The sequence below is a fragment of the Triticum aestivum genome, chromosome 4A (genome assembly GCF_018294505.1).
Source record: "Triticum aestivum cultivar Chinese Spring chromosome 4A, IWGSC CS RefSeq v2.1, whole genome shotgun sequence".
Lineage (NCBI taxonomy): Eukaryota > Viridiplantae > Streptophyta > Magnoliopsida > Poales > Poaceae > Triticum > Triticum aestivum.
The window spans coordinates 688,654,284-688,665,576 of record NC_057803.1 but is presented as its reverse complement, the minus strand read 5'-3'; the positions used below and the strand labels follow the sequence as shown (position 1 = coordinate 688,665,576).

The 11,293-nt window shown below is 44.7% G+C and overlaps 1 protein-coding gene across 1 annotated transcript; it reads left to right on the top strand.

Annotated features, from left to right (window-relative positions):
• The first annotated feature begins 1,083 nt into the window (after positions 1-1,083).
• On the top strand, positions 1,084-9,905 carry LOC123088165 (uncharacterized). The gene is made up of 2 exons (XM_044510338.1): positions 1,084-1,599; positions 5,947-9,905. Exons 1-2 carry the CDS (start codon positions 1,190-1,192, stop codon positions 9,665-9,667), a joined length of 4,131 nt encoding a protein of 1,376 aa, XP_044366273.1. The 5' UTR covers positions 1,084-1,189; the 3' UTR covers positions 9,668-9,905.
• Positions 9,906-11,293: the final 1,388 nt, after the last annotated feature.

The window sequence follows — 11,293 nt, the reverse complement described above, 5'->3', positions numbered from 1 at the left end:
TCCCTCGCCGGATTTTTTGTTGGTTCGAAAAAGAATCAAAGATGGAGAGAAAGAGTGACATTGTCTGCTAAACTAGGACCAGTCTGGCTTACTACTTTTTCTTTAACAAAGACTCAGGCTTCCCTACCTCATGTGTCATCATGAAGCATCGTGCTGCCTTCACAGTTACTTACATTGTAGTGGATATGAAGCTTAGCTCAGTTCGCTGAATAGTTCGAGCTAGCTCTTTTGGCTGGACCGTGAGCTCAGCATGTCCTGAACTTTATGAGTATGATGGATGAGTTCAGATATCAAAATGCAACAAAATTATTAGATGAAAAGTCACCAACATGTATCCATAAATACATCATAAATACGTAAAACATCACTTCAATGACCCTTCGGTCTGGCGTAATATACCAGAAGCCATTATTTTTTTATTAAAGGCCGGCATGTGGTACTCTCCCCACGTCCTTCATCCAGATACCTATGATGCTTTTTGTTTGTCCTAAGCGATGGCGTCGGTGCTCTCTTCCTCTCTTGTCGGTGTTCCCTTCGCCAAAAAATTTATTACTAGACAATAGTGTTTATTATAGTCTATTATTGGACCGTCATCCATACTGCTTGAATATAGCTCAAGGGCTGATCTCCAATTGATTGCACCCATAGACTAAGGAATCATGTGGATCCGCACGCAGCTGCAAGGACTAAGGACACGTACAGAGCCGGTGTGTAACCTTGTTTTTCCACCATCACCTACGGAATTAGTAAAAACACTAACAGAATCTTTAGTGGTACACAACGAAATTTGAAGGAAACTACTTGAAATTTGAACGAGCTCCCCATATGAGGCTTGCTAAGAAAACAAGCTGAAACCTACTACAAAGGAAGTTCTTTCAAACTCGATCGATTAAAACAAAACCAAAGCTACCAAGCCAATCCGGCTTGATCGAGCATCTGTCTTTCCAGCCTGTAAATGTGTGACATACCAACCACGTCATATGCAGATCACAAGGTAGGTATTTGTTTTTCTTTCGAAGGTAGAGATACGTGCCTTGAACAAGTGCAGTGGGATAAGTTCCTCCTGAGTCCTTACCACGCACACAGAATGTATACAGAAACATTGCACCGCCAGTTGGCCTACAGCACCGATTTCAGTTGAGCTCCTAGTAGACACGAAGCGGCCGGCCGGCGGAGGGAGGAGCTAGCAATGGCGGAGCTGGCCGCAGGCGCTGTGAGCTCGCTACTGGGCGTCATCCGCAACGAGGCGCAACTGCTCGGCCGCGTCGGGCACGATGTGCAGTTCATCCGGGAGGAGATGGAGAGCATGCAGAGCTTCTTGACGCACCTGTCAAGGAAGGAGCCCACCGACGGCGAGCACGACGAGCAGATCCGCACCTGGATGAACCAGGTCAGGCTGCTCGCCCAGGACAGCAACAACTGCATCGACATGTACCTGTACCGTGGTAACCCCGAGCTCCATCTTGCCAGGGGCGGCCTCCGGCGCTACGTCGCGTGGCTTCCCTGGTTCCTGCACAAAATGGTGGCGCAGCATCGCGCGGCCATCCAGCTACGTGTGCTCAGGGAACGGGCACGCGACATTGGGGAGCGGCGTTTGAGGTACGGTGACACCATCTGGATTTTACCCTACATTCGTAATGCACTGGCCCTATTTGAATGTAAATTGTTTTTAAAGCGTTCTTAGAATACCACAGTTTCTGCACTTGCATACCATTGTCTAAAATACTCTAAGGTGTTTGAATATAAGAAATAATTTAGTGTTCTAATTTGTTAGATTGCCGAAATTGAAGTTTTTGTCATTATTTAAAAAATCAACTCCTCTGCATTATTTACAACATCTTTTTTTTCGAAAAGGAGCTTATCACCGGCCTATGCAACATTGTGATGCACACAACTACTCCCTCCATTCCAAAATATAGTGCGCCCATGCTTACTGAGGTTCAACTTTGCCAATAAATTTAATCAACGAGACCGACTGCGGCGGGAGAAAAAAATTATATAATTGAAAACTTCTTTTGAATACAAATTCACGGGTATAACTTTTGCTCCCGCCGCAATCGGTCTTGCTGGTTAAATTCATGATCAAAGTTGAAGCACGGGAATAGAGGAAGCACTATATTTTGAGACGGAGGGAGTATTATAAAACTAATTATAAATTAGAGTGCATAACAAATTTAACCACTATTGGACCATTATTAGATATGAAAAGCAAAACATCTAGGATTATGTCGACTTCATACCAATATTTTAAATAGCGTGCTACAAAATATATCGAGGCCCTTCTCTAAATGCTACACAAGTTATAGCACACTAATAGCGTGCTATATTTTAAAATAGCGTTTGCAAAAAAAATTAAATATATCTAGAAATAAAGTATTTAAGCAACTAATTTTTTTATAGGAGCAAGCAATATATGCATAAGGGCCAAATCCAGCACATAAAAAGGAGTGAGAAAGGGATGAGAAGTGAGAACTAGGGTTAGCCGGTTAGGTCTCGTGGGAGAATCTGATAAAAGAAGTGAGAAAGCTAGTGGTCGTGGGTTGGTTTTGGCCTGCTGGACTGTGCTTATTTCAGTTTTGCATGGTCTGCACGTTGTAACGTTACAACGTTACAACATTATAGCGTGTGTAGCATGCTAATTACGTGATTAGCGCCATAGCGTCCGATTTTGCCAAAACGTAACGTCTCCCTTCCAAATATGCTATAACCGCGTTATAACGGAGAAATAGCGTGCTATTTAAAATATTGCTTCATACATAGCAACACCTTTAAGAAGAGATGAACGTCCTTGCGCCATCAACGCGACATAGAGACGGCTTGGACAAGGATTCTTCATCATGCTTGCCAAGACCAGTCACTGAAGACGTTCACCATAGCAACTAGATAATGTCATCAACAAGGCAATGGCACAAGTTTGCTGCAGCTGAGCTCGAACAATATAGGCTAGGACCATTTTCACGCTAGATATGGAATGGTGTTCCACCCGGCATCTTGAAGTGATCGTTTGATAGTTGCATCCTTAGTGCTCTATATGACAGGCCAAAAGGCACTAGCAGATTGGCTGAATCTCTTCCCACCTTTGACCACCACCACGGCTGACACTGGGGCGCACATGTCTCGGCGCGGAACCTGCCACTATCACTTCACATCGCTGCGGGTCACACTGTATCATCCACCTTACAATCGGGGATGTTGCCCCGGTGCTAGATCCCGAGGCAACACCACTGGTGTGCCCATTACTCTTCGGCGCAAGACACTACCGCCTGCGCCACCAACCTTCAAGCGCGATGAGCCATTGCACTCACACGAAACAAAAAAAAATTGTTTCCCCCATAAGCGAGGGCCCGCAGCACTAGAGATGACTATCACCAGTGTACGCGCAGATATGCCAATGCGTTGCATGCTCCTTGATTTCCTTCTTGTCATCATTGAGGGGCGACACTCCAGCTTCGATTAGCAGCTGAGGCCGCCATGCTCCTTGATTTTTTTATTGTCATCATTGGGAGGGGGGGGGGGGGGCTCCCTGGCCGCAATGTCCAGTGGAGGCCACCACCATGTGAAGTCCTCGTAAGAGCTAGTCATCACCGCTCATGCTATTGTGATGAATGGAGGCCATCACCTCTGCTAGTTTTGCCGCCTCTCGCAGAGACTAACATGGACACTATGCCGCAGCACCCACCAGCGTGTGGCCATATGCCGCCGCCGGCACATCTATGGTGTTTCATATCTCTAGTATGGGTGCCGCAGACATGACCCTGTGTGTCCGCCTGTGTGGCATCATGGCGTGAATGCTCGCTATCGTCTCCATAGCTTCTGCATGCTACATGTTCCCTACAGAGCTGCAGCTGGATGGGCTGACTCGTGGCAAGGAGGGGAGAGCTTTCCATCCAGATAGGATGTGTTCGTGGCCATCAAATCTTGAAGGATGGAGGAAGAGCCCTTAAGATCATCGATGTGGATATTCCGGATCGGGAGCTTTCTCTTGGGGTTTTCCGAACCATCCTTGATGTTGGGGTATCGCAAACACAACTTTAGCTCAGTGACTAGCAACGTGGTTGTGTAGGCTAACGACCGGGTTCAATTCCTAAAATTGACGTGTGATGAACACGGGTTTCCCCCTTTTACTAGGGATCGCGCTTGGTGCGTGATGAGACCAGTTATTGTACTCACTTCAAAAATCTTTGAGGGCCATGTTGGTGTGTGGTGAGCATACACGTCAAGATAAAAATCTTGCTAGCCATACTAAAAAGGCTATGTGCATCCCTAGTTGTGTGGAGGCAGGGGCAAGAGGAATTCTCTCCCATTTTTTTGCTAAAATATTTGGCTACCAAGCTGGTTTTTTTACTGTGGGTGTCAAAATTAAGTTTATTGAACAGGGAATTACCAGATCGTCTCTAGACGAATGTAACAACTGGAATTTGAATTAGAAAATGGTTTTTGAAGATAATATAAGTACGAACCGACATATTGACACACTGGTAGTTAGCGTAGGCTTGCTTTAACTATTCCATGGGATTCAGGGATTTGATTCCCAACCTGAAGGCTTTCCATTTTTTTTCACTTACTAAGAAGCAGTGAAAATAAGAAAAGAAAAAGAAATCGCAATTTTTCAAAAAAGGACTCATCCCACGATCTGACTGAGAATTTTGTACTCAAGAAAAATCACACTACAAGGTGTTATACATACAATAAGTAAATTCATATGGTCCATACATGAAAATAATGATACCAACGCAAGCTCAGGCTAAACGAAACACCAACAAAGTCTAAGCTCTAACAAGAAATACTACTCTTGTGTAACCCCCGCACAAATAGTACATAGTTAAATATGCCAGTGCAACAAATATGTTAGTGTACTCTATGACAGATTGTGAAAATTTTGTTTCAGTTTTCCCAATCAAAAATATTATGTCCAAAAAATGTAGTATGTTAAATGCTGCATGTAGCAAACACTCCTCGATTTTGCAAATACAAAAATTCATTGACTATAGTATATCATAGCGGAAACCCGCAGGGGCACACACCTGCCCAGCCATGCCGGCAACCATATTGCCTCGTGATCCGCAAAGTCATTGGATCCCGCACGAGGGCCCAACAAATTTTAAGTTTTAGTTTCTGAAACTTACGGTTCTGTCTATCACAAGTAAAATTTTGTTGGCAGCTCGTACTAAGTTCTAGAAGTTGAAACTTAACAACATTTGAAAAGCTCTTCAAAACATATTCAAAATGGATCTCATATGAAAGCCCTCGTCATCAAAAACAAGAATATGCAAAAGAAACTTAATTCGGACTTTTGGTTCGAAAGATATGAAAGATTGAAAATTGAAACATAAAGAAAAAGAGGCTGGGTAGCCCCACCACGGCGTCATAATATTCCCTCCCTATATCTAAAGTATTTTCTTCACATGGATTTTTTTGTCACACCTTTCACGAATGTGATCTCATGATGAAAAATTGCATACTCTTACAACATTTATCAAATTTACCACAAACAAATGCAGAATTGTTTGAATTTGTTTCCAAAACTATTCACTTTTACTATTCATCCGAGCTCATTTGAGCTCGAGCTCAGAAGGGTACTTTCGTTTTAGATACTGTTATTTATAGAAACTACGAATACAAAGGGGTGTAATGAACCCGGGTTTAACAACACATTTCCTTGTGAAGAACATGTTACGTACTTAACAGTATAGAGTTGTACCATGAGTCTGCAAGTCTACAATGATTACTAATAAGAAAGAACAGGAGAGCAGTTGGTAATGGTTGTGCAATTCCAGCCCACTTTCTCCTCATCCAGATTCTCGACAAAATAAACTGCCACACCATTTTCATAGTTTTGATGAGATAAATCAAACAAAAAGTCTCCATATTGCCTACAGTTTTTTATTCCACAGATGACTAAACTTTTCCTTCTGTTCGTAAGTAACTATATACTACATGTTACAGGTATGGCGTTGAGGTCCCAGCGAAAGGGACGGGAGCGGAGCAGTCACCTACAGGGGCTGGGCTCATGCCGGTGGCAACATCATCATCGTCGGCATATTTTACCCCATCACCTGCTGCTTTCGGAGATGAAGAAGAAGACAACGACAGTCAGCTTATGGTGGGAATGGCAGCGACTAAGCATTCTGCTCCAATAGGGGCAATTTACCAGCCTCGTACACCGGAGGACAATGTTAGGGTGAGGTTGGCCGAATGGATAAAATATGTTGCACAAGGCAACACTTCTAAGGAGAAATCAATAGCATCTGTTGCCATTGTGGCACCGGATAAGGAAGAAACCCTCGCTCTTGCAATGGAAGCTTCGGCTATCTGGGATAAACATGCCACTGGCAGGCGGTGTGTCTTGGTGGACATCCCAGGAGTGCACTTTTTTCGTGATTGGCTTCAATCCCGGGACATTCTCTACTACATCATGTGTGTGCTGCGCCAGCAAGGTCAAGGCCGGGGAGAGGAGGAGCAAGATCTTGACAAAAGGAAAACAGCTATTGGCTCAGAAAAACGGAAGTTGTTTGATGAAATAACAAAAAATATCAAGAGGATGAAGCTTGACAACAAGATTTCAGAGATCAAGGGTACTATTACACAAATAAAGGGCGGCCAGCGGCAGCTCAACCTGGAAGAAATGAATGGTGACCAACTAGACCTGTTGAAATCCTCTAAAGATGAACCCTTGGGCGTACTCCTCCGAGCCATGTGGTTGCTGAAGCAAAAGCCAGATGATGGTTCGTCTGCTACCAAACCCGTAAACCAAGAAACAAAGGAAGCAACACTTTTAGAGAGGAAAGAAGCAAAACCACTCTCGCATGAAAATATCATCAAGGAAACAGCCAAGAACCTTAAAAATCATATGGAAGAAAATGCAGATGAGAATCAGAAGCCTAAAGATCTTACTGAAGAGTCAAGAGCGGAACCAATTCATCTCGAGAGAGCCCATTATGAACATATCCTACGGATGGTGTTCCCAGTGAAGCCCCTGCAAATCCGAGAGCAAGACTCCAACCAAGCTACCATCACTGGAACTACTATATTGGCTGATGACCCATTTAAAGAAGTAATCCGCAAGGTCTTAATGGAGCTGCAGGGTGATACATCCATGAAAAAACTAGATAAAGCTGAGATTCAGAAAGACAAATCCAAGCAACCTGACACACCTGAGTTGAAGGAATACAACCAGTCCGTAAAGAAACAAGATGCAACTGCTAGTAAATCCAATCTGGATTGTATCCCAGTCCCAGATGCTCTTATTGAAGAAATCACAAAGAAGATTGGACAAATTGAGTGGAGGTTGAAAGAGCAGCTCAAGATCAAAGGAATTATAGACAAAATTAATGATTGTTTGAAGATACCAGATAGTCCCATCTTGGTTATCCTCAAACTGGATAATGACTTCATATCCGGATGGGAAGACACCAAAAATGCTTTCAACATGTTTGGTCGCATAGCAGGTGCACTGATGTTGAAAACCACAGAATATGCTACACGAGCCAAGGAATATTGTTTTCCGCCACAGGAGCCTATAGACTATTCTCTTCTTGGCCTCTACCGTGACACTGCATTCGAGCTTACAAAAAAGCAGATTACTGAAGATAGCGCCAAGATTCTGCTTGACATCTTGGACAAATGCAAGTCACATGAATTATGTATGAAGATCTTCGTTCATGCTTTGTATGCCAACCCAAAAAGGAGCAATGAGGAGCTACGTAAGTTGCATGGAACCCTGCAACAGGTTTCAGACAACTCATTGGACAACATTGCTAAGAAGATTTTAAAGTTCTCTTATGGTGATCTTCCTAAGGAATACAAGTCTTGCTTGATGTACCTGGCTATTTTCCCTCGACAACAAGCCATCAAGCCGTCGACCTTGATAGGACGGTGGGTTGTAGAAGGCCTCATAGCAAAGGAAGACTGGGCCAGTTCTGTGCGTCATGCCAATCGATGTTTTGATGCACTTGTCAACCGGTGGCTTGTTTATCCTGCTGACATTGGAGCTACAGGTCATGCAAAGAGTTGTGTGATAGGTGATCTAGTTCATGGATTCATTACCAAGATTGCCAGAAAACAGCGCATCATGGAAACACGCCTATCACATCACTTGGCTCGCCACTTCTCCATTTTCAATGATCTCCGACTCCGTGGCTCTGACAGAATCGATAGATTCTTCCAAAAGCTCTATGAAGAATCATCTCGAGTATCTCTGATCAAGGTGTTAGATCTTGATGGTTGCCAATGCTTTGGAGGGAAGAACCAAAGCTACCTTAAGGACATATGCAACACAATGTTACTGCTCAAGTATCTGAGCCTAAGGGGATCAAATGTTACCCATCTGCCAAGTGAAATCAACAACCTCCGTGAACTGGAAGTACTGGATATCCGAGAGACCAAGGTGCACCCATCTGCAACGGTAAATGTTTTACTCCTGAAGCTCAAGCGTTTGCTAGCTGGTCGAGTTGTTCAGAGTTTAGGGTCAAGCAGTACTGCACTATCTAGTGTTGAAGTTCCTGACAAAGTAGAAAAAATGTTAAGCATGGAGGTATTGTCCAATGTCAAGGCACGGAATAGACAAGATTTGAAAGATATTGGAAAACTGTGGCAGCTAAGGAAGCTTGGTGTGGTTATTGAACACAAGGACTCACACTTCAAGAATTTGCTTCGAGCTATTAGTGATCTGCATGAGTGCCTCAAGTCTCTGTCAATCACTCTTCCCATGGTAGATGAAGACCCTTCCAACCAAGAGTTCACAGAATGGGTTCTTGAACGCTATAAAGACTCTCCCAAGCTTCTTGAGAGCCTAAGCATTGTTGGAACCCCACAAACGGTGCAGCTTCTTCGGTTGTTGACCAAAGATAGTGGCCAACTCCATCTTGCCAAGGTAACTTTATCTGGTACCCATATGACGTGGGATGATCTTGAGGTCCTTGCCAAGCTACCCAAGTTAATTTCTGTCAGGCTCCGACACAAGGCATACATCGATAGGAAGCTCACTTTCAAGAAGGAGGAATTTAAGAATCTCAAGTGCTTTCTTGTTGAGGATTGTAACATTACTGACATCAACTTTGAAGGTGGAGCTCCTAAGCTTGAGAAGATCATCCTTTCCTCCATTGATAGCCTACAGTATATTTATGGAGTTGAAGGACTTTTAGAACTGAAGGAAGTCGAGTTGAAGAACAACACCAAGCTTTCATTATTTGACAAGGCCAGAAACATATCCAAGGTGACTCTTTGTCGTACCATTCTGAGTCAAGATGAGGTACAAATTCTGGCCAAGATATCTAGCATGCGCACCCTAGTACTCAAGGAGACATCTTATGTACAAAACCAACTTATCTTCTACAAAGACGACTTCCCAAGGCTCAACCTTCTTATTGTCGACTTTTCTGCCATTCCCAATGTTAGCTTTACTGGCGGATCTGCTACTAGGCTCGAGAAAATCATCTGGTCCTTCATGATGGGTACTATCTCCGGCATTGACAACCTTCCAAAACTAAAGGAGTTCGAGTTCAATGGTGATTTTGTCCCCAATCAGGTGAACGAAGCAATTAACAAACATAAAAACATTCCCAAGCTTATACACAACAAACCAGAAAACCAATACAAAGAAGCGGGAAACATACAGGAAAAGAAAGATGTTACAAGATTCCCATTCTGCTGGAAGAGACAGGATTGATGTTGGGGAAGCAATACATATTATCCATTCATCATTGAATCCCATACCATGGTTGGTTTGTGTGTGCTTTTGGTTTGTCTTATTTGTGTGTTTCTATGTATGTAAAATGACTGAGTGTATGTCCCTGCTACTTACTTTGCATGTGTGCCCTGTAACTACGATTGAGCATATGTAATGGTGTGTACATGTGTGCCCTGTAACTACGATTGAGCATATGTAATGGTGTGTACATGTGTGCCCTTTAAACTACGATGGAGCAAATGTAATCGTATCTAGTTTGTGTCCATGGATTTGGAGGTTTCTGTTGGCTTAGGCCAACTATAGTCGATCCCCTAAGAATAGAGTAGTAAAATGGCGAAGTAAAGTTAGTAGAGTATATTTACTCAACTAAAATTTGGTTGGTTCTAGTCGATCCCCTAAATTTAACTGAGTAAAAAAACAAATTTGAATGTAATGAACAAAGATTCGATTTTAAATAAACTTCCACTGAAATATAGTTTAGTTTAAACCGAAATGCGACGCATAATTTACATTAAGAACCACCGAAGCATAGTCTAATTTAAATACAACTAATCGGACTTTGCGGCCGCGAGCTACTCCGCCCTAGAAATCCCACACCCCATGGGGTCAGGCCCTGTGCCGTCATCACCGTAGTCGGGGAAGATCCTCCGCCATTCTTCAACATTGAAGTTGTCATCGATGCCGCCTCCACTGCCGCCGCCATCCTCACCTCGACAGGACGATGATCTCCCTCCCTTGCCACCCCCCTACCAGCCGTTGCGTGCTCCGCCTCCACCAGCTCGGGGTACGGGAGGCAGAGGTCCACCATGTGCTCCTCGGCGGAGGCCTCTGTCGTGAGCCGTTCCCTCGCCTCCCGGTCCTCCCAGTCCACTGCCGCAGTCACCACCCCCGGCGGTGGCGGGTCGAGAAGCGGCGCCTCGCCCCATGGGAAGTTGAGGCCGGCATCGGCACCTTGTAGCCGGACCTGCCACCTGTTGTACTTGCGGGTGATGGGCTCGGCGGTGTGGAACAACCCAAGTCAATGCTTCCTATGGGTGTCCCGGTCGGTGATTTCGACAACCCATGTCCCCCACACCGGCTGCCGGATGCCGAGATACTTCCTCTGTGGAGATGGTGGCGCAGGGAGATAGGGGGAGCTGGCGAGGCAACCGGATGGGGCCACATCTTCCCGGCGGCAGCTTGAGGACCCGCGCTGCGGATGGGGGGGTGATGAGCAGCCACAGGATCCGGCCAATGATGGGTACGGTGGGGGTGCGGGACCAGCGGTGGATATTGGGAGAAGGAGAGGCAGAGGAGGCAAGTGGATTTTTACTCCGACGCCGAGCGGTGATGTAAATATACACGCTGGATACGCGGCGGAGTAATTTTTTACTCCTCTATGGGATCGGCTAGAGTTAGCCTTAGGAATGCCTAGATCCGATGGTGTGAGAATTAAACATCTCCTCTCCAAGTTCTTGAGTGGCCATCAAGGAGACAAAGTGTCGAGTGGATCTCCAAGGAGACAAACTGTCCAGTGGATCTCCAGTTTGTGATCCCACACCAAATTCCCTCTCATCGACATCCGCTTTCTGTTTCCAGGCTCCCGCGACCTGTGCGAGAAAATCT